Raw genomic sequence first — 24,030 nt, forward strand, 5'->3', positions numbered from 1 at the left:
AACTATTAATTGCCAGCAGCTTCCCAATGAGGAGTGGGACTCTGAGATCTCATGCCCTGTCTGTGCTGGATTATGGGTGGGTCCAGTCTTCTCTAGGTAACCTCAACTGCTTTAAGTTCTTGAGTTCAACTTCCATGCCATGTCCATTCCCTGGCTTTTAGATTTTAGTGCCCTCCCCTTGTTTGATACTCTCTGAACAGTGGATGGTACATACAGATGTCTTGTTTTAGGCCCAGGTTTCAACAGTTGCTCATTCTCTGCACTTTGACTAGTTTTTAGTGTCTCATCAGTGCTGAGAGCATCTCTAACCTATAGGATGAACAAAAATATTTAAAAGCTCATTTGATACCGCGTCCACTTAGGGAAACAACAGTAGATTGTTCCTGTGTAAGCCTATAACTTTCCTAGCCATGGACTCTAAAGATAGGCATGCATTTTCTGCTGTGACAGGAGAAAATTGTTCCAATTAGAAAGTGGTTACTTGTCCCTTCCACCAAATAATCAATGCCATTATTGTAGCAGTGGACACAGCTTAACTGGAAGGTGGTGTTATGACTCCTGGGGTCTACACTTCAGGATTAAGACTTTGTTCAAGTTGATTCCTTTGTTCAGGGCAGCTGTGAATGAGCACCTTCAGGCGCTATGAAAGCTAGCCAGCAGGGATGCTCCTAGCTCTGTTACAGTATGATTTCTTTGTCTTGAATCCAACGTGGTGTCTTCATTAGTAAAAGTTTTACTGTCTAGTTCTGGAGGCAACAGAGCAATGGCAAGGACCTGACCAACAACTCTCTATGCTTGGTGTGTGTATATGTGTGCGAGCACGCATGTGCACGCCCTTCTGTGAGCCAGAGGACCTTTGTGGAGCCAGTTCAGTTCTCTCTCCTTGCACTTTTATGGATTTCAGGGATGCCTTTACTCAGAGCTGCCTCAACAACCTCTGTGTTTGTGTTTAATGAATGATTTAAGGAGTCCTCATGTTGACAAGTGTGGGCATGCCATCTTCCTTTCCTACCAGTGGTATGGAAGGGTTCTTATTTCCCCACTGTTTTTTTATGTACTTGTTAATTTCTGGTATTGGAGACAGTGCTGGAAATAAAATTCATGGCTTTATGAATAAATACTTTATTCCTGAGCTACTGTAAGCTGCCATAATAATAATCCTAAAAACTAGTGATACTGAGAATATTTTATTTTTGTTTGAGGCAGGGTCTTTTTTTTTTTTTTTAAGATCTATTTATTATTTATGCACTACTCTGCCTGCCTGAATGCATACACACCAAAAAGGAGACCAGATCTCATAGGTGGTTATGAGCCAACATGTGGTTGCTGGGAACTGAACTCAGGACCTTTGGAAGAGCAGACAGTGCTCTTAACCACTGAGGCGTCTTTCCATTCCGTGAGGCAAGGTCTTATGCGATGGATGCTGTCTTCAAACTCACTGTGTAGCAGGGATACCCCAGTCCTGGACTCTTACCTCAAGCTCCTGGGTGCTGAGGTTGCAGGTCTATGTCACATGTGTAGCCTCACTGTCTTTGTATATTTAGATTAATTTTATCAATTATGTGTATGTGTATCAGTGTCTTCAGGAGCCAGAAAAGGACATCTGATCCCCTGGAGCTAGAGTTATATCAGATGGGGCCGCTGGCATCTGAACTTGGCTCTTTGGGAGAGCATCAAGTGTTCTCAGTCAACCCTTAAACATTGTTTTTTGGCTGTATTTGAGTTAGATTATTGGTTATATTTTTTGCTAGTGAATTACAGAGTTCACACACAGCTCGCCCTCAATATAGAATGTTGGCTTAAAGAGACATATTGCCATGTTGTTGAAGCTGATGCTAAATTTCTGAGCTTGAGAGCTCCTCCTTTCTCAGCCTTCCAAGCAGCCAAGACTACATTATTGGCTCAGAGGTAAGGAACACTGCTCTTCCAAAGACCCTGAGTTCAATTCCTAGCAACCACATAGTGGCTTATAACCATCTATAGTGAGATCTGCTCTCCTCTTCTGGTGAGTGGGCATACATGCAGACAGAATGTTGTATAAATAATGAATTTTAAAAAAATTGAAGGTCATAGCTGGTCATTGAAGCACATGCCTTTAATCCTAGCAGTTGAGAGGCAGAGGTAGGTGCGTAACTGTGAGTTGGAAGCTAGCCTGCTCTACAGAGTAAGTTTCTGGACAGCCAGGGATACACAGAGAAACCCCTATCTTGAAAAACAAAACAAACCAAATAAACCAACAGCAACAACAACAAAAGAATACAAGGTCATGGTGCTGTTTTTTCTTCAAGTTTCATGATTTTAGATTTCCTTTTTGTCTTTTGATGAGGTCTCACCATGTATCTCTGGCTGGCCCAGGATTTACCATCTAAACCAGGTTGTCCTGGAATGCCGAGATCCAGCTGCCCCTGCTTCCCAAGTGCTGGTATTAAAGGCACATACTCCCACTTTCCCTCACTTTTTTTTTTAAGTGTGTGTTTATATTTATGGGTGCCAGTGGGGGCCGGAAGAAGGTATTGTATCCCCTGGGACAAGAGTTACAGAAAGTTGTAAGCTGCCATGTGGGTGCTGTGAACTGAATCTGGGTCCTCTGCAAGAAGAAATGCTCTTGACTCCTGTGCAGTCTCTTCAGCCCCTTCCATTTGTTTATTTCTTTGTTTATTGTTTAGTGTGTATGCATGCAGGCAAAGCAGGTGCATGCATGGAAATGCCATTATTTATATATATATATATATAAATATATATATATTTATATATATATATATATATATATATATATGGAGGTTAGAGGACAAATTGTTAGAGTTGGTTCTCTTTCCAGGAGGATTGAACTCAGGTTGTCAAAATTGACAACAGGTACTTTGACGATCTTAATCTTTCCACTTCCCTTCCTCCCTTCCTCTCTTCCTTCTTTCCTTTCTCTCTCTTCCCCCTTTTTTTAGGGGGGGGTTCAAGACAGGATTTCTGTGTACCTTTGGCTGTTCTGGATTCGTTTCGTAGACCAGGCTGACCTTGAACTCAGGGATCACCTGCCTCTGCCTCTGAGATTACAGGTGTAAGCCACTGTGTGCCGGCTCTCCATTTATTTCTTAATTGGATCTTTTTTTATGTTGACTTGATCACATTCTGGATTTAGCTAACAAGTGTAATTTACCAGTGGTAGATCCTTTTGTGCTCGTGTTTTCCTTGTCCTGATAGGTGTGGTTGCTTGGTGAACTTCTGTTGTAGCACTTGTTGTTTTTAAGGGATAGTGTATGAAAGTAGACAAACTGGTATACTGTTATGATGACCCTGTACACCTGCCACTTTACTTCAGCACTTAGCAAGTCATGCTCAGATGCCACTCATTTCCTCCTTCCTGTTACTCTTAAAGGAGCTGTGCTACTTTATGTGTGCAGTTTTCTTTATTTTAATTTTCAAGATTTATTTTTAATGTTTTTGCATATAAGTGTGTCTGTATGTGCACATGATTCCAGGTGCCTGAGGAAAGGAAGCCAGAGGTATGGATGCCCTGGATCTGCTGTTACTTGATCTGGATGCAGAAAACTAAGCTTTATCTCCCTCAGGAAGTACTAGCTGTTTCTCTAGCCCTTATTTTGTATTTTTGAGACAGGGTCAAAAAATTACCCTGGCTGTTCTGGAACTTTTATTTGTATTTGTGTGTCTGGCAGGGGTAGTAGGTAAGTAACTTCAGGAGGTCTGAAGATGGGTAATTGAGGGAGTCCCTTCTCTCCTTCTATGATGTGTGTTCTGGGGATTGAACTGAGGTTGTCTGCATCTACCTTCACCCCTTGAGATGTTTTGCTGGTCCTCCTTTACTGCATTTGTTTCTGGTTGAGCCCCTCTGGCTGGAAAATAAGAAATTCCACATGTTCCAAAGTCTGAATGTGTTTAGTGCCAGCATGATGCTACAGGTGGAAAGTTCTGCATCAAGCCAAAGATGATTAGTCAGAATGTCCAGCCACTTAAGGGTTTTGCATACAGACATCTTCAGCTTATGTGCACAAGATACATATGAAACAACAAACTTGGGTCACATCTCAAGACACCTACCTCTTTATTCTAAAGTCCAAAGAAATTGGAAATCCAAAATCTTTCTACTCTTAAGTAATTTCAACAAAGCATACTTTAACTTAGTTTTTCATTAAATAGATTATTGGGTCTAAAAGTACCCAGTTAGGAATTGAGAGTTGGGAATGTAACTCAGTGAGTAGATCTTGTGTAGAATGTATGAAGACCTGGAGTGGATCCCCAGCTTTGCCTAAAATCGTGGTGGCACACACCTGTAATCCCGGCACTTGGGTTGTGTAAGCAGGAGAATCAAGAGTCTAGGGTTGTCCTCTGCTACAGACCTTATTCTGGGCCAACCTGAGATACATGAGACTCTTGTCTCCAACCTCCCACCTCCCATTTAAGAAGAAAAAGAGAGAGAGAAAAAACCAAAATACTAAAAGTAAGTGGGTCATGATTCCTGTGTGTGTGTGTGTGGGGGGGGGGGATTGCTGAATAATGCTTTTACAAGATTCATTCACTGCAAAGATCATTGGAAAACAGACATTTACATTACAATTCATAATAGTAGTAAAATTATAGTTATAAAGTAGCAGTGATAGTAGTTTTATGGTTGGGTGTCAGCACAACATAGGGCACTGTATTAAAGGGTCACAGCATTAGGAAGGTTGAGTTAGATTTTTACCAGTAAAGACTTGGAAGCCAGATGTTGGTTTGAAAGCCTGTTGGCTCAGAGAGGCAGAGAAAAGCACCGAGCTGATGTTCCTTCTCAGCTGACATCCTGGAAGGAATCTCCCTCTCCCACACAATCTCAAAAAATTCTCAAACTCAGTGTCCCTCCCTTTTACTTCCTGTGCATCTGTATCCATCCTCCTGACTTCCTCTCTATGTTTTTTTTTTTTTTTTTTTTAATAATCTTATGTTCACTTCCTGTCAACTGGTTGTTTGCTCGGCCTCTTGGTCTATTGTTGACTTTATTTAATCCTGTTTACAATATTCAAGTAGAAAGCTCTGATTAAAGGTGTGTGCTAGGGCTGAGCCACACGACTACTAGAAAAAGGCTTTTCCAGTAAACAGCACAAATCAAATATCCTGCAACATTTCCCCTTTTGTCTAAATCAGAAGGAAAGGTTTTGACTCTTTTTTTTTTTTTTAAAGATTTTACTATATTACATGTCCATCATCAAATCTTTTTTTTTTTTAGATTTATTTATTTATTATGTATACAATGTATGTTTGCATGTACACCTGCATACCAGAAGAGGGCACCAGATTTCATTTCAAATGGTTGTGAGCCACCATGTGGTTGCTGGGAATTGAACTCAAGACCTCTGGAAGAGCAGCCAGTGCTCTTAACCTCTGAGCCATCTCTCCAGCCCCCAGGTTTTGACTCTTAACACAGTAAAACTGTTTACAATAATGAAGCAATTTCTGCCAAGCATTCTATAATATCCATCTTGGTTGTATTTGGCAGTCTTAGAATTAAGTTTTTCTGAGTTCAAAGTTTTGTTAAAATTTTTGTCAGTCTCATAAACTCAGCAGTTTGAATGTTCTGTGCAGTGTGTAGTCTGAATCTGATCTCTGGATGGTGTTTGTTAGCTTAGTGGCAATCTGGTTAGGTAGAAGGCAAAAGTGGTATAGTGCTAGGATTAAAGGTGTGAACCACCACTTGGCTATGGATTTCTTATAATAGTTATTCTCGAAGAGTTGCCCTGGTTTAATTTGGTTTTCAATTTCCCCCTATTTTTTAGTGTTAGGGAAAAACTTTCTCAAGTTTTTTGAATATGTAATCTATCATTCTCTTTGATTTATTCTGAATTTGTTCCCTGGAAAATTTTAATATTCTAGTCTTAAGTAAAGATGATGCCAATTTGTTCACTGTTTCATTATTTTCAGATGTTTTGTCTGTCTTGCCTGTATGAACTACATAAAATTTGATGTCTTTGCTAAGTTTTGCTATTTCCATTCATGTCCCCCATGACCAGATATCTTTGCCATTTATCTGCCAGTTGTGTACCATTTTGATGGCCATAAAACTATACTGTTGCACATACACCATGAACTGGAGAAGGTAGAAATTTTCCTTTTGCTTTTTGTAGTTGTTTGTCTTGTAGTGCTGTGCTGATCTTTTAGGCTCCTTCCTCAGCATTGGCCATTCCACCCCCTGGTCTGCAGGCTCCACTTTCCGTTAGTTTTGGTTTCATCAGTAGTTGAAGAACCACCAGTAAACAGTGCATTGGCCAAATGTGTGACCATTCTGTTGGTCCCCACAGTTCCGTAAGTGCTTCTTTTTGGGCAGTAGTGAGCGGTTTAGGGAGGAGAGGGGTTTGGATTATAGTCAGCTGAGCTATTTCCTCAGTTCTGAAAGTCACAGATCCCTTTACTACCATTTCCTGGTCATGAAGGAATTCAGGTAGGTAACACTTTTCCTTCCATGGCTAAGCCTAAGAAGGTTTCTGCTTTTGAATAGATCCAATCCATCATTGTAAGGGGTGCCCTTAGGATCACAGGGTGGTTGGCAGTGAGTGAATATAAGATTCTCTATGCCTCATGAAATGTTCAGATTTGTTTCTCAAAGAAAAAATATTTATTCTTTGTATATAGAAAGCGTTTGCAGTAGAAGCTAATGGGCAAATGTTGGTGGGCTGCTTTTTTCTTTATGAAGAGTTCACAGTTACCACTTTATCAATAAATATGATACCCACTTGGTTCAGAATTGGTCAGGTTAGCATGCAGAGATGAGCTTACTTCCAGTTGCAAAAGCTGCTCTTTGTTCCTGTCCCCATTGGTAAGTAATTGCCTTTTTAGTACCCTGTAGAAGTTTTTTATAATAATCTGTAAATATGGTACACAATTTCTCGGGTGTGCAAACATACCAATTAAGAATTGTATCTGAATTTTGTCTCTGAGTGGTGGGATTAAAGACATGAGCCACCACCACCTTGTTCACGGTAACTCTAGAATTTAGCAAACAACTATCTTACAGAGATCCATGTGTCTGTCTTTGCTGGGATTAAAGGCATGGACTACCACTGCCCTGCTCAAATATTTTAGCTCCAAATCACTCCAGCTCTTAGAGATTTAGAAAACAAGTTTGAACTATAGTAACCCTTTGAATTTATTTAAAAACATTTAAAATCTCTTAGCTGTGTTTTTAAAACCAAACAACAAAATATCTTGTTTCAGAAGAATACTTGAAAGCTGGTCCAAGATGACATGGGCTTATGGTCTACAGTCTACAGTCTACAGTCTAACATTCAAGCATGGAATTAAGACACGTGGTGGTGGTGGTGGTTTTGTTTTATTTATCTATTTATTTATTTGTTTGTTTTGAGACAGGGTTTCTTTGTGTAGCCTTGACTGGTCTCAAATTCACAAAGATCCACTTTCTTCTCCCTCAGAACTAAAGGCGTGTTCTATCATTCCTGGCTAATTTTTTGCTGTTTGTTTGCTAAAAGTATCCATTCTGAGATACTATCTTCTCTCTGCATAAGAATTTCTGTGGGAGAATGAGTAGAAGGCAAAATAATTAAAATACAGTCAAGCTTTGAATCCAAGTGGTCCAAGTGTGCATCCTGTAATTTCTTTTCTAACATAGCCAATTCTCTCTCAGCCTCAGCTGATAATTTTCTTGGACTAGGTCCTTATCACCTTGTAAGGTTTGAAATTAATTACTTAGCTCTTGAATAGTTAATCCATTTGTGGTCTGTAGCCAGGTAATATCTCCCAGCAATTTTTGAAAATAAGTAACAGTTTGTACACTCTGTAGTTGAATTTTCTGTAAATCTATCTTATATCCTAGATAATTTACAGAATCTCTTCTTTATTTTTTTGGGGAGCAATTTGCAATCCCCAGCAAGGCAAAATTCTCTTTACTTTGTCAAACTTTTTTAAAGGTATCTGTATCTAAATCAACCAGTAAGTTATCATTCATAAAATGATTAATTATAAATTGAGGAAACTACGAATTATTTCTAATGGCTATGGTACAAAATATTGGCAAAGAGAAGGAATGTTTAACTTCTTTGTGGTAAGACTTTCCAATGATACCTCTTTATTGGACAACTATTATTATAAATAGATACTGAAAAAGCAAACTTTTCCCCATCATGTCTGTGCAATGGGATTGTGAAAAAGCAATCTTTTAAATTAATTACTATCAAAGGCCATGGCTTAGGTAAATAAAGAAGGCAATGGATTCCAGGCTGTAAAGAGCCTACTAGCTAAGTCATCTTATTTATGGCTCCTAAATCTGTTAACATCTTCCATTTTCCTGATTTCTTTTTATAACAAACACAGGGGAATTCCATGGGCTGATAGATTCCTCAATGAGCATTTAGCTGCTCCTGAAACCAGCTGTTCTAGTACCTGTAATTTTTCTTTTGTCATAGGCCAGTGGTCCATCCAAACAGGCTTGTCAGCCATTTTAAAGGTAGGGTGGTTGTTACCTACCAAAGTCTGCATGCCACTACTGCACCCTTTGTGTTTTATAGGCATCATTGCCTTCTGGTACAATGAAAGCTAGTCCTCAGGGTGGAGGCATTTGGGTTAATTTCAGCTCAGGTGCCTCTGGGTCCTATTTCTGATACATATGTTTGTCTTCAGCAATATAGACTTATCTTACACCTCTGAGGGGTGATCAATAGGCTGTGTATTTATCAGTCTTTTGGACAGCCGTGACCAACAACTCAGAAGAAGGCTTTCCGTGTCTGGGTATTAGGTTTTTTGGTTAGGTTGCCTTTGGCTTTTGGAGGAAGTGTTGTCAGCTCAGATGAGAAAAGTTCATGGAAACGATTTATGTAATATCCCCAGCAACAGTCCTTCCTTCCTCTCTTCTATCCGTCCATCTGTCTGTCCTTCTGTCCTGACTGTCCTCAAACTCACTATGCTGATCAGGCTGGCCTCCTGCCTGTGCTTTCTAAGTGCTGGGATTAAAGGTGTGTGCCACCATACTGCTTCCTTACTTTCCTGTTTTCTGTGGTTACTCCAGGATATGTACTCATATCTGAAGATTTGGAGCTAGGCACTTCAGATAATAGAGGACATATGACATTTATGTCTTTATGGGTCTGGGTATTTTACTAAACATGATCTTTTATAGTTCCATCCATTTAATTGGGCTAGACCCTGGAGGAGGAGGTAGCTCTTTTAAAGACAGATTCTCATATAGTCTAGGCTGGGCTCAAGCTCTTGTGTAGCTGAGGCTAGCCTTGAACTGCTTTTGTTTTAAGATTTATTATATATAAGTGTGTTTCTGTATGTGCAGTGTTTGCAAAGGCCAGAAGAAGGTGTTAGACCCCTGATATTAGATTAAATATTAATACAATTGTGGCTATTTTAAGCTATCCCACGTTGGTGCTGGGAACAGAATTGGACCTCTGGAAGAACAGTAACTACATTTTAACACTGAGCCATCTTTGTGGTCCAGACGTTTAATTCTTGATCCTGATTTTTACCTCCTTAGTGCAAAGATTGCAAGTGTGTCTCACTGTACCTTATTTTTGTTTGGTACTGGGGATAAAATCAGGGCTGGCTACACTCTACTAACTGAGCCTGTTTTTTAAGCCTTCATTGTAAAGTTTCAAGAGTGCCAGGAAGTTCTTGTTGGGATATGATCCTTGAGAGAAAGCAAAGCCTAGAAACAAAAAGCCTGGTCGTTAGATTAGGTGCACCTGGTTTCAGCAGGACTTTACTGCTTATGAACTGGGTGGGGTGGTTTGGGTCAAGGTCCATTTCTGTCAACTATAAAACGGGTGGTTGATTAGAGACTAGTGCTTAACATTGTATTTGGTTCATAGTAAGATCTGTGACAAGTTACTAGCAGAGTCTTTAGGCTTTAAGAATTTTTCTTTTCAAATGACTCCTGACTGGAGTGTACAGGTCAGAGGACAACTTCCATCCACTCTGTGGATCCAGGGGATAGAACTTAGGTTGTTAGGCTTGGTGGCAAGTGCTTTTATCCACCAAGCCATCCTGCCATGTGCTAAGAACATTTTTGTAATGCATGAAGCAAAGGGTTACAGGATCCCTGAAGGAAATGAGATGTCATGTGGCCTACGTAAGTGAGGTGAGGAAGATAACAGTTGGAAAACAGGTAGGTGAGATACTGCCGAGTTCCTGCTCTTGTCGCTGCTGAGGAACTGGCAGCACTGCTCCAGGCTTCCAGCCACTTACTGACTTTTGCTATTTATTGAATATTTACATTTTTTAATGTTTACAATAGACATTTATTTAAAGTGAGGCATTCTGCAGAGCCAATAATTCTTAACTTGTGAGTCAAGTTGAAATAATGTCATAAAAATATGCTGAGACCAGGCATACCCACAGATCTCAATGACAAGATCACTTCTTTACCCATTCTTCTTTTTTTTTTCCCCCTGAATAACCTCTTTGAGATAGGGTTCAAGGTAGAATTTGTCCTCTTCATTTGTCCACTACTCCTTAGGCAAGATCTGATGCCTCAGGTCCAGGGCTCTCTTAATGGGAAACATTCTGTCATTTTAAGGTCCTCAGGAAGCCTTCTTATGGCTTCTTTTACATCTTCAGTTTCATACATTGTATCATCTCACATTAACCCCAGCTTATTGAATCCTGCAGTATTATAATACCATTTTCGAAAACCATCCAGCCACTTGTTTGACACTGCAACAGCAGGTCTGCCCGCCATTTTAACCTGAGAGTCGAATATTTTAAATTTTGACTTAAGAGTGTGTGGTTACTGTATTAAAATGGTATTGCAGGGGCTGGACAGAAGGTCCAGTGGTTAAGAGCCCTGGCTGTTCTTGCAGAGGACTTGGGTTTGTTTTCCAGCACTCACATGGCTGCTTATAATTTTCTGTAACTCTGGTTCCCAGGGATCCAATGTCATTTTCTGGCCCCTGTGGGAACCAGGTATGCATTCACCCACACATGAAAAATTTAAAAAGACCAGCAACCTTAAAATGGGATTACAGTTGTGTTGCTCCACAATATGTGGAACAGAAATATAATTTTTGTTGTTGTTTGTGAGGAACCCCAATCTTTTGCCATAGAATAAGCCTTAGGTTGTACAGGTTCCAGATTTGCAGATTGAACTAACCATGGATGGAAAGGATTTGGGGAAAACCATACCAGCATGCACAGTGCAGAGTGGGTTTATTTTCTTGTCATTCTCTAAATAATACAATTGTGAATATATAGCATTTACATTTGATTGGATATTATAAATAATAAACAAAGTGAGATGGTCATGCAAATAATCATATAATGGATTTGAACCTCCTTGAAGTTTGGTTCTGATGAGGTGTTGAACCAATCTCCCCAGAATGCAGAGAAACAATGGTATATTTCCTATGAGTCAGTTCACTTGAAAATAGTCCACATTACAAGGCACCATTTGATGGCTGGGTTTTGTTGTTTAATGTGGGTTTTTGTTTTTGCAGTATTGGAAACTGAATTTAGGGCTCGAACACATTAAGTAAGCATGCTTGACCACTGAGCTACATTCCCAACCTGGTCGCTGAGTTTTGTGTACCGTATCATTTCCAAGGGAGAGGGTTGTTACGAAAAAGCACTTGTTGGACAATTCTTGAATTTGACAGTGTAGTCCAAGCTGGCCTCAAGTCAGGAAGCTACTCCTCAGCTGGAATTACAGCTGTGGACCACCAGGTCTGCCATATCAAATGCCAATTCTGGCAGAGACACGTAGGATTTAGAAGTAAAAGTGTTTAGAATTATTTGGTGTTTAAACATTTATTTGCTTACGGTATGTGTGTATTTGTCACAGCACATGTATAGTGGTCAGAGGACAATTTATAGGAATTGATTCTCTCCTGTCATGTGAGTCCTGAGGATTGAATTGAATTCAGGTCATTAGGCTTGGTAGCTAGTGCCTTTACCTGTTAAGCCTTTTGAAAAGGTCTGTTTTAACTTATTTTTAAACATTTTCAGAGATGGGGGAAAATGAGATATGATTGGGATATTAGTTAAATATGTTGATTACAGGTGTGTATCACCATACCTTGCTTTTAAGAACGCTATTGCTTTATGTTTAATGTTATTTTTTTCTTCCAGTGGGCTTATTTTGGGTGGGGAGTTAAATAGCTCTGGCTGACCTCAAATCCATAGCATCCCACTATCGCAGCCTGTGAGGTGCAGCCATTCACCACCTCACCCATATAGGCTGTCTTCACTCTTTTATCCATTTGTGTTTTTTGTTTGTTTGTTTGTTTGTTTAGAGTCAAGGTCTCACTTCGTGGTTTTGTTTGTCCTGGAACTTACTGTGTAGACTAGGCTGCACAGTCTCTACCTCCCTAGATCTGGGATTAAAGGCATGCAACCACTCATCCTGGCTCATTCATTTGGTTTTGGTAAAACACAGTCTTGTGTTTCTTTCATCTCTCTCTGGTGATCTCTCCCCGGCCTCGTAGGACATCGCATGGCTGCTTAGATTTCCTGTCATACAATATTAAATGGCCCCTTCCACAGAGAGCCTGGCTTGTATTTGAATAGAATTATAAGATAATATTTTAAATTAAGTTTGTGTAGTCTTTAAATGTAAAAAAAATTGAATTTAATAAAAACTATTTAATCTTTGCAGAGGTCGGAACAGTAACAAAGGACTGTCTCAGCCTACGGTGAGTAGTAACTTTCATGTTGTTTGGAAAAGTATATAAAGTACGGTTTCTAACCATAGACTTAGTTAATAAAGCAAAGAATAAAATCTCTTGAGTTGTACAACAGATAATTATATTATAGATGAGCCAGTTTGATGTAAAATTACTGATTCTATGAGCTGTTTTTCAGTAAGGACTTTGAAATGTACAGTTTTCTTGTAATAGTGTTTGTGGCATGTATAATACTGATACCAAGTCAAGTGTTCTAGTGTTCTAGGACCAGAGTTTGCAAAAGTTCTTTGGGCTTTTTGTTTGGATTAATGTGCTATTTTAACTCATTTTATTTTTCTTCCTTGGAAAGAAATGTCTTCTGGTCTGACATTTTCCAACTTTTATCAGTGAGTTAAAATGAATACAAAAGGCATAAAGTTCCATATGGGAAGCTGCCACTGATTGGTGGTTTTTGTTTGGTTGGTTTTTGTTTTTTCAAGTCACTTGTTTCTCTGTGTAGCCTTGGCTGTCCTGGAACTCAATCTGTAGACCAGGCTGGCCTCAAACACCTTGAATGCTGGGGTTAAAGTTGTGAGCCACTATTGCCCACCTGTTTGTTTGTTTTTTGGGACAGGCCTACTGTATAGCCTTGTCTGGTGTGGAGCTTGCTATGTAGACCAGGCTACCCTCACACTCATAGATATCTGACTGCTACTGAGTTTTAAAACATGTTCTTTATTGGTCAGGTTATCTTTCTGAGAGTCAGGGTTAGAGTTACGGTTAGTCTGGCTTGGAATGTTGCCTTGATTCAGACATGCTGAGAGAAGGTAGTTGTGCAAGGTGTGCCCTGCTCACCACTTCTCTGCTTTATTAAGATGTATTGTACACTCTCAGGACCCAGGTGGTGAGGCCTTTCCTCACCACTCAGTTGCCTTTGGTCCTCAGGCTCTTTAATGTGTTAGCTAAGCACTCTGCCATCCAGCTACTCTCAAGCCCAGCTGAAGGTTAACTCTGTTGTGTATTTTTATTTAGTGTTGGGTAGCAGATGTGCTATGGTGCAGATCTGGTAGTCCGAGACCACCATAAGGGGACTGAACTCAGGACATCAGGCTCCTGTGTCTTTACCCACTGAGCATTCTTACCAGCTTCTGTCTGAGGTTTTTGCCTGTGTGTCTTTTGACACAAAGTTTTCATATTACAGCCTAGTTGGCCTGGTCCACTCACTGTGTAGAGCAGGGTAGCCTGGAAGTCACAAAAATCCACCTGCCTCTGCTTCCAGAATGCTGAAATGAAAGGTATGTGCAAGCATGTCTGCCTATGCCTAGAGTTTTAAAAAGTTTATAATCCTGCAGCCACTACTGCACACAAGACAATATGACATTCCCTACCTGACATGGACCCCTGCAAACATTGATTTGTCCTCTTCAGAGGTTTTTGCTTTCTCACACATGGAGGTGTAAGTCTGCTGTTTTTGTTAGTTTTATGTCATAGTAATTATTATTTTTCATTGATTGATTTCACTGTTTAAAACTCTTTCTGTTCTTCTAAGGAAACAAAATATGATAGTAACCAGCTCTTAATTTGTACATTATAATACAAACGTCTTACAGCTAGAGGAGCATTGCATTAGCTTTAGTATATAGGCAGTTACAAAGACCAACTTACAATGTTTATTTTTCAAACATTTCAGATTTCTTTTGATGGGATCTATGCAAACGTGAGGATGGTTCATATACTTACATCAGTTGTTGTAAGTTACCTGATTTTTGGGGATAAACTCCTTTGGGGTGGAATATTTCATTGAGTTAAAATGTAGACAATTTTCAGCCTAATATTATCAGGTTATATATAATGAAGATTTAAAAAATACATTAGAATGCTCTTCAGTTGATTATAACTCATAGTAAAGATAATTCTTGCTAACCCTGTTGTACATAAAGTAGTGCTTATAGTTGATTGTCTTTTGTGTAATACTTTGGTATCTGATGGTACCAGGGACAGAAGTATGTAGTTTTAGCATTCAGTTTACATTCACTTTGGAGTTGCCAGTCCTGTACTATGTAGAGAATTTTGTGTAAAGTTAATGTGTTGAAACTTTATCAGAGCCAGCCAGCCAGTATCCATTACTGAGTAAAGTGAAATGAAAACACTTCTCTCTGGTGGGGTAGCACACTTTTTTTTTTTTTTTTAATTTTAATTGTGTCTTTTAGGGATCGAAATGTGAAGTACAAGTGAAAAATGGAGGTGTATATGAAGGAGTTTTTAAAACATACAGTCCTAAGGTAATTTTTACCATTTGGTCATTTTTTTTTATGATCTTGTTGCTTCCTGAGTGTCTTGTTGTGGGTCTGAACAGTTGAGCTTATGAGATGATATTTCTTATCAAGTAAAAGTGTCTTCACCATACTTTTTTTTAAAACCACTGGGACTGTTTTCTCTAGTAAGAAATTCTTACTATTTAATGTCTGGTTTGTGTAACTGAAAATGTTGTGTGTGCTTATTATCTACAACCATTTTCAGACTTGGAGCTAAAAGAAAGGTGTGCTGAGTTACTGCTCTCCTTTAACGTTAGTGTGCTTCAGACACTAGTAAGAAACGTTTTTAGATTCGCGAGCTTCTAGTTGTTGGTACGTGACAGATCTAAATAGGAGTTGATTATTAAAAAGTGAATGCTTTGATGAGCTAAAATAGCCCTGTAAATATTACTTAATGAATGTTTTTAATGTTTTTATTTTAGTGTGATTTGGTACTTGATGCTGCACATGAGAAAAGTACAGAAACCACTTCGGGGCCAAAACGTGAAGAAATAATGGAGAGTATTTTGTTCAAATGCTCAGACTTTGTTGTGGTACAATTTAAAGATACAGACTCCAGTTATGCACGAAGAGGTAGGCCTTGGTTTCCTAAGTCACTCTAATCCTGGTGTAATTTGCCCACTGCAGCAGCAATTCTCCGAGTTCAATAAACTGGGTTTTCTCTCCCTTGAGGCAGTATCTTACTGTGTGGCTGGGGCTGACATTGAACTCTTGATTCTCTTGCTTTTGCCTTCCCAGTGCTGAGGCAGTAGGCTTTGTCCTTAGGTCTGGAAATGAAATTTTTTTTTTTAAATTAGATATATTTTCTAGAGTAATATAAATAATGCTTTTTGTAAAATTCCAAATGGGAGTTTTAATGCATTTTTATTAGAAAATATTTAAAACTTAAGTGAAAATAACTTGGTACTTTTAGAAGTATAGTTAGTTAAAGTATGCATTTAAAGGAAGTTTTTAGATTTATTTGTTTTATGTATATAGGTGTTTTGTAAATGTATTTATGTGTACCATGTACCATGGAGGTCAGAAGTAGATATTAGATCCCTTGGGACTGGAGTTCCCAATGATTATAAGTTACTATGTGGGTGTTCCTAACCACTGAGCCATCTCTTCAGCCCCAGTATGCACTTGCTAACATAATAGCATGTAAAAGCAGTGGTAGCTCCTGTCTGTAAGCCTAAAATTCAGAAGCTCAGTCTGGGCTATATAGTGGGACCATCTCAGTGAAACAAAATGCTGTTCAGAATATGATTGTACATTTTGAGAATTTCAACGTGACTATGTAGTTACGTAGGTAGATGTGTGTCCATAACCTGTTTCAAGTGTTGATTGAAGAAGGCCATGTGGGAATTGGCCTCTCTTCTGGAGAGGCATTTGGTAGCACTGGGAATTTTTGCAATTCAAAAATTCTTGAATGTTAGATTGTCATTAACTAAAGTTGATTTTCATACTTCAGTTGGTGCTAAGAGCTATTTGTACTTTGGGGTTGAATGTTTTCATACTGAGGCTCTGAGGCACAGGAAATTATGGTGCTCCCTTCCTCCCTTTGTTTTTTTTGAAACAGGGTTTCCTTGTAGCCCAGGCTGTCCTTGAACTCCAAGATCTGTCTGCTTCTGCTTCCAGAGTGCTGGGATTAAACACATGTACCACCACTGCCCAGCTGTTAAGAAACCTTCAGTCACTGACGAAGGAAACAAACGCTTTCTTAGTTGCTGCCTTCAGAGTGAATTTTACTTATGATTTGGAATACCACATAGTGTATTTTTATACTTTTGGAAATTTTTAGTTGTTTTTGTTTTTATTGTTGTTTTGTTTTATCAAGACAGGGTTTCTTTCTATAGCTATGGCTATCTTGGAACTCTGTAGACCAGGCTGGCCTTGAACTCACAGAGATCCACCTGCCTCTGCCCTCCGTAGTGTTGGCATTAAAGGCATTCACCACTGCTCAGCAAGATTTCATGTTTGTAAATTTTAAGAGTGACTTTGGTCATAACACAAAGGGGAAAAACAAACTTTGGTTGAGTGTACACACAGCATTCTGAGGATTATTGGCTGTAACAGAAAAAATGATTTTTGGCTGTTTTGTTGTGTTTGGAGTGTGCTTGTTTTGGGAGTGTTGTGGATCAAGCCTAGTGCACTGCATACTAGCTGACCACTTTGCTATACTCCACTAGGCTCTACTTGTGTTGTTTTTACAATTCTAGAGTTCCTTTCCATGGCTGTACATGTGCTAAATAAACCCTACTACTGAGCCCCAGCTGCAACTCTGATGTTCGAATGTTTTGTTGTTTGTTTAGTTGTCATTGCCCTTCTTCCCTCCAAGGGTTTTACTGTGTAGCTCTGGCTGTCCTGCCTCTGCCTCCCAAGTGGTGGGATTAACGGCATGTGCACTGTGTCCAGCATTTGTTTAGTTTTTAAAGACAGGTTTTCTTTGTCAGGATGATAAAGCATCCTGCCTTCACTCCCCAATACTGGGGTTGCAGATATATTCCAGTGTCCCAGGTTTTATTAAACCCTAGCCCATACATGCTAGGTGAGCATGCAGCAGTTGAGCTACATCTCTAGCCTGGCTTTTCTTTATTTATGTGTTTGCTTTGCCCATTTTGAGATAGGAACTTGGCTTTTTAAGTACCTCTGTACCCCAGATTTGATCCTTTTATCTCAGCCTTTGAGCATCATGGAGTGTGACTATTGCTTGGGTGTTTGCTTTGTTTTATGGTTCTGAGACTATGAGTTCGTAGCCTTGACTATGCTATTATTGTTTAAAGTTTAAATAGTGAATTGGCATTTCTTTAATATGGATGAAAATAAATAAAACATATTACTTCTGAGATAGTTTTTACAGAGCATTCTTTTTGAAATCAGTTGTTTTATTTTATTCTTTTCTCAGGTGGTTTATGTTCTCCAGCATGCCAAGAAAATACAGATGACAGCAACAGCTTTTAAATATTTGGTGTACTCATGAGGGGAAGGATACCTTTTACTGTGTATTAATGGTTTAATTTTTCTTACGAAGACAGGAGTATTGACGTAACGTCAAGTATTTTTGTAGAAAGCCAAGTGTGGCAGGAGGAGGAGGCATAGGCAGGCAGATCTGTGTTCAAGTCTAGCCTGATCCTCAGAGTGAGTTCTAGGACAGCCAGAGCTCTACAGAGAAACCAAACCAAAGAAACTGAAAAAGCCCACAATGGTTTAATTAATTGTACAGTCATATTTTCCAGTGCTGGGAATGAGCGCAAGACCTTTGCATACTAAAGATAAATTCTGCCTGTGTTCAAGAGTTTAGGGTCCTTCAGTCAGAATTTTCTGTGTGGTGTACATGGAAGCTAGCAGGTCAGCTTTGGGTATAGTTCTTCAGGAGACATCCACCTTGTATTTGAGATAAGGTCTTTTGGTAGGACTAGGTGCTCTCTGAGGCTAGAACAGTGAACTGTGAACTCTGAACTGCCTGTCTCTGCCTGCCCAGTTCAGGATTATAAACACAGCCATGCTTGGCTTTCAAATGGGTGCTAGAGATTGAACTTGGATTTTGGATCTGTATGCTTGCATGGCAAACACTTTGAGCAAACCCTCTACCAAGCTTTTGAGTCAGGTGCTCTCTCTCTCTCTCTCTTTTTCCCTCCCTCCCTCCCTCCCTCTGTGCCTTCCTGTATGTGCATATATCATATGTTGGTAGAAGTTGCCATCCTTTTTTGTGTAGCTCTGGCTGTCTTGGAACTTTGGAACTTCCTCTGTAGACCAGACTGGCCTTGAACTCAGAGATCTCCCTGCTTCTGCCTCCTGAGTGCTGGGATTAAAGGTGTGCACCACCAGCACCTAGCTGAAGCTGTCATCTCCTTCAGAGTGAAGGGTTATTTTGGGAATACTCTACATACAGAAGTTTCAGTTACTAATTTGGCATTTCTCATTACTCAGATAAATTAAGGTAATTAGTGCTGCATTAAAAAGGAGTAGTTTGTATTAGAGATTTACTTCAAGGATTTTTAGTTTCTTGGAGAAAAAAAAAAAATTTAGCCAGTACTTGCTAACACTGAGTTATAGTTAGACACTTACGGACAATTTCCAAACAATCAGTCTGCCTTTCTTTATATTCTAATTTACTAATAATCAGCTTGTGGGATGGAGAGATGGCTCAGAGTTTAAGAGCACTGGCTGCTATTCCAGAGGACCCGATTTTGATTCCTAACACCCCAATAGTGGCTCACAACAATTTGTAACTTGAGTTCCATGAGATGTAGCACCCTCTTATGGCCTCCTTGAGCTCTGCACTCACGTGATGCACAGACACATGCAAGCAAAACACCAGTACAAAGAAATAAAAATCTAGGGCGGGAGAGATGTCTCAGAGGTTAAGAGCACTGGCTGATCTTCCAAAGGTCCTGAGTTCAATTCCCAGCAACCACATGGTGGCTTAACAACCATCTATAATAAGATCTGCTGCCCTCTGCTGGTATGCAGGCAGAACACTGTATATATAATAACTAATTAACTAAGTAAATGGTTTAAAAAAAAAAGAAAAATCTAAACAACATATTGCTTTGAGTACTGGGCAAATGAGGTAAATGATGCCATTGGTTTCTAGTGCTAAGGATCATCTTAGCTTTGAGAGTCTTGAATGCTTTCTTTCCTTGACTCAGTGCCCTTTTTCCCCTGAGTTAACCATTATCTTATAAAGTTTTTGCTGATACAGCTATTTTGTAGACTTTGTAAGGATAGAATGGCAGAGAACTTTTTAGGGATTGACAGAGCTGAATGACTAATGGGTGGAAATTTGACATCAAAGCTTTCTGAATAAAGAAGGAGATGAATTTTTCTCCTGGAACATCTCTTTTAACCTTTTTTTTTTTTTTTTAAACACCACTGTCAGAATATTGACGTTTTTCAGGTAGGCATGGTTACTCACTATTTCCACACTTACAAGGCAGAGGCAGGAGAATGCCACAAGTTTAAGGCCCATGAGATCTTGAGATCTTGTCTCAAACAACAACAAAAACATACAACAGAAGTGGCCAGTGGTTAAGAGCACTGGATGCTTTTCCAGAGGATTCGTCAATTTTCATTACTCACATCGGGGCTTGAAACTGCCTGTAACTTCACTTCCAGGAAATCTGACACCCTCTTCTGTTCATGCTAGGACCAGCCATGCACAGATATACATACAGGCAAAGCGCATGCGCGCGCGCGCACACACACACACACACACACACACACACACACACAAACACTTTTAAAAATTACAAACAAAAACACCCAGCAGCACTACTGTGGAATGTGTTTGGCCAGCATGCATGAGATCCTAGGTTCAGTCACCAGTGGGGAAGGGGAAGCCAGGGCTGGTTAAGTGGCTCAAAGGTAAAATGGTTTGCTGCCAGCCCAGAGTTTAGAACCCACATTGTGGAGGAGAGAACAAACACTCACAAGTTGTCCCCTGACCCTTACATGCATGCACACACTCTCCTAAAAAAAACAATAAATGTAAAATTAAAAAAACTTAAATTCTTGTAAAAGAAAAAAACAAGTCAACCAAGCATGGTGGTTTTCACCTTTAGCCCCAGCCTTTGGGAGCAGAAACAAAGGCAGGCAGATCTAAGTTCAAGGCCAGTTGGTACACATAGTGAGTATGAGGCTAGCCAAGGTTATATAGTGAGACTCAAAAAAGTTTTTAGTGTAATATTTATCTTTTTAAAAATTAATATTTGTACCAATAAAGCCATGGGAGGTATAAACTGAGGTTTAAAAAAAAAAAAAAACCGGCTAGCCTAGTGAGGTAACTTTATTTTCTGAACTATATATAAAATATGTATTTACAAAATACACATTTACAAGCCAGATTCTACAGCTAAACTGCTAGCTCTTTAGAAATCTATGTCCTTTTACATAGCTATTCTGCTTTTTTCTTGAGCTCCTCCAAACCCAAAAGGACTTCTTAGCTCTCTTTCTTAGAATTCTACTTTACCTGTGTCCTGCCAGCTGCTACAAGCCCAGAGAGAGAATCCCTATCTCTTGCCAGGAGTTCCTTCCATGAGGGATCTTTAAGCCAAAAGAGAGAGAGAACTTTCTTAGGTCCAATTGATTTGAAAGAAGTCTCTAGCTCCTCTGCATCCTTGGCAGGCTGGCCCCATGTCATCATCATGTTATGTGTTGGGGGTTCCAACCCAAGTTAGTAGGAGCTGACAAGATCTCCCCCAAGCAACTCGCCTTAAAATAGGCAAGACTGGTCCATTCTTTGGCATTCTTACCTATGGAGGCTTTCAGAGGCACACCCAAACTGCCTCTCTTTAGGACACACCTAACAACGCAATATCCATTTTCTGTAACATTAGTTTTCAATTTCCTGTGTTGGCATATGGTCATACTGCAAGTGCCTGTGGAGACCAAAAAAGGTCACTGGATCTCCTGAACCTGGAGTTTAAGTGGTTGTGAGCCACTCAGTGTGTGTGCAGGTCCTCTGTAATAGCAGCACATACTCCTAACTGTTGAGCTATCGTCTCTGCAGGCCTCATGTCAGATTTTGTTGTGTTTCTGTTAATTTTTTCCTGTCATCATAATTTTATAAAGTGGGTATGATTTTTATCTACTTGTTATTGAGTAAGAAAACAGACATACGTAAGTAATGTGGTCAAGTAGTGACAACCCAGTTCTTTAACTGATGTCTGCCCTTAACATTGTAGTAATGAACATTGTGTGGTTCAGCTTCTATTTTTAACCGTTTCATAATTAATCTTTTAACATTAAAAATATAGCCACAGATAAGGCAAAGGTTAAAGAAAATAGGAACAGACTGCTAGGCGTGATGGTCACTTGTAATCCTAATTTTATAGAGGCTGTGGCAAGCAGGTTTAAGGTCATATGAGGCTATATAATGAGTCTAGGTCACCTGGGAATATATAATAAGACACTGGCACAAACAAAACAAAACAAAGCAAAAACACTGCAGGCAATGTAAGGTATAGATTATTGTGTGGTTCAGTTTTTTTTTTTTTTTGTTTTGTTTTGTTTTGTTTTTTGGTTTTGGGTTTTTGAGACAGGGTTTCTCTTTATAGCTCTGACTGTCTTTGAACTCCCTTCGTAGACTAGGCTGGCACCGAACTCACAAGAGATCCTCCTCCTTCTGCCTCCTAAATGCTGGGGTTAAAGGTGTTCACTACCACCTGGCTTTCTTTTTATGTCTGGCTTTTTGGCTTTTCAAAAAAAAAAAATTAAATCACTTATTCATTCATTCATTCATTCATTCATTCATTCATTCATTCATTTATTGTTTTTTTGAGATAGGTTCTCACTATTTAGCCCTGGCTGACTTAGAACTCAGTATGTAGATCAGGTAAGACTCAAACTCAGAAAGATCCTCCTGCCTCTGTTTCTGTCTCCTGAGTGCTGAGACTGAAAGTGGCAACCACTGTTCCCAGCTGGATAATAGGGCTTTTGAACCTTGATACAAACTTTGTTAATGTCATTGTAATTTTTAAAAGCTTTTTACAGGGACTGGAGAGATGGCTCAGCGGTTAAGAGTACTATCTGCTCTTTCAGAGGCTCTGAGTTCAGCACCCAGCAACCATATGGTAGCTCACAACCATCTATGCAGGGATCTAAAGCCCTTTTCTGGCATGCAGGTGTACATGCAGATAGAGCACTCATCTAAATAAAAATAAATAAGTAAGCACATCTTTAAAAAAGAGACTTCTTACATGTTGTGTGTACATGCGTGTATGTATACCTTCATGTACAAGTGGAGTGCAGAGGATAGCTTCTGGAAGTATATTCTCCTTCTAACATGGTTCAAAGTCAGGTTGCCAAATTTGGTGGCAAGTGCCTTTACTTGCTGAAACTTCTCAAAGGCCATTTCAACATGTTTTAAAAGTCATTTTCATGCATCTAGGCAGTGGTGGCCCATACCTTTAATGTCAGCACTGGGGAGGTAGTAGCTGAGTTTGAAGCCAGCCTGGTCTGCATAGTGAGGTCCAGGACAGCCAGGGCTACACAGAGACAGTCTCAAAAAACCAGGGGTTGAGGGTTGGGAGGAGGTAGTCATACTCACATATCTTTGAAAAAATTTTTTTAAAACTTTTTTTTTTGTACTTTTTATTTTTTTTTTATATGTGTGGGTGTTTGTATCCATGTGTGTTTGTGCACCATATGCATACAGTGCCCATGGGAGAAGGTGGTGTTGGATTACCTCAAACTGGAGTTAGAGGTGGTTATAGGTTACTATGTGATTGCTGGGTATTGAACCTGAGTCTTCTAGAAGATCAGCCAGTGCTCTTGACCACTGAGCTATTTTTTCCAGCTTCCATTTGTAAAAATAATTTTCATGTGTATGAGTTTTTGTCCTGAATGTACGTCTTTACACCGCATATGTGCCTGGAGACCAGGGAGGCCAAAAGAGGGCATTGAATCCCCTGGAACTGGAGTAGGAGACAGTTATTAGGTGCCATGTGAGGTCCTCTGGTAGCAGCCAGTGCTTTAACTGCGTCATCATTGTCCCAACCCTATCTTGATCCATCTTTACAGATATATGAAAGGCTCAGAAATAGTCCCTATTTTATGGGCCAATATGGTTTATTGGACCGAATAGCTAGCTAGAATAGGTCATGAACTTTTCTTTCATGCATGTATAGACAGGCCTCTATCATGTAGACCAGGGTGGCTTAGAACAGGCTATGAAGAGAACTCCTGATCCTGCTGCCTCGGTCTCCTAGGTGTTGACATTACGGGTGATTGCTACCAAGCATAGCTATAAAGATCAGCTTTTAATTGGAAAGTTAGCTTTTTTTTAAAAAAATAAAATGTTTTAGGTTTATTTTAAAAATATTTTTTTATTTATGTGTATTAGTGTTTGCTGCAGGTATGTATATATATGTGTGTGTATGTATGTATGTATGTATGTATGTATGTATGTATGTATGTATACATACCACATGCCTGCAATGTCCACAGAGGCCAGAAGAGGATGTTCGATCCTTTGGAACTGAAGTTAGAAACAGTAAAGAGCCATGATGTGGATGCTAGGTCCCAAACTGGAGTCCTCTGGAAAAGCTGGGTTTGTCATTTCTCTAGCACTCTGGCCTTTCTTTCTTTCTTTCTTTCTTTCTTTCTTTCTTTCTTTCTTTCTTTCTTTCTTTCTTTCT

At 39.5% G+C, this 24,030-nt stretch overlaps 1 protein-coding gene and 1 pseudogene across 5 annotated transcripts in view; one reads left to right on the forward strand and one right to left on the reverse strand.

The window, feature by feature from the left end:
- The window catches only part of Atxn2 (ataxin 2), a 111,152-nt gene that overhangs the window by 22,220 nt on the left and 64,902 nt on the right, over positions 1-24,030 (forward strand). For all 5 annotated transcript variants that reach the window (XM_055606076.1, XM_055606073.1, XM_055606072.1 and 2 more), the window contains exons 3-6: positions 12,587-12,623; positions 14,284-14,343; positions 14,804-14,875; positions 15,331-15,481. In XM_055606076.1, the coding sequence (XP_055462051.1) occupies positions 12,587-12,623; positions 14,284-14,343; positions 14,804-14,875; positions 15,331-15,481 (320 nt within the window). The remainder of the gene's footprint in view (positions 1-12,586; positions 12,624-14,283; positions 14,344-14,803; positions 14,876-15,330; positions 15,482-24,030) is intronic.
- LOC129675931 (cytochrome b-c1 complex subunit 7-like) lies at positions 10,351-10,675 on the reverse strand (annotated as a pseudogene).

Source organism: Psammomys obesus, unplaced genomic scaffold, assembly GCF_907164565.1.
Source record: "Psammomys obesus unplaced genomic scaffold, mPsaObe1.curated_primary_1811, whole genome shotgun sequence".
Taxonomy (NCBI): Eukaryota; Metazoa; Chordata; class Mammalia; order Rodentia; family Muridae; genus Psammomys; species Psammomys obesus.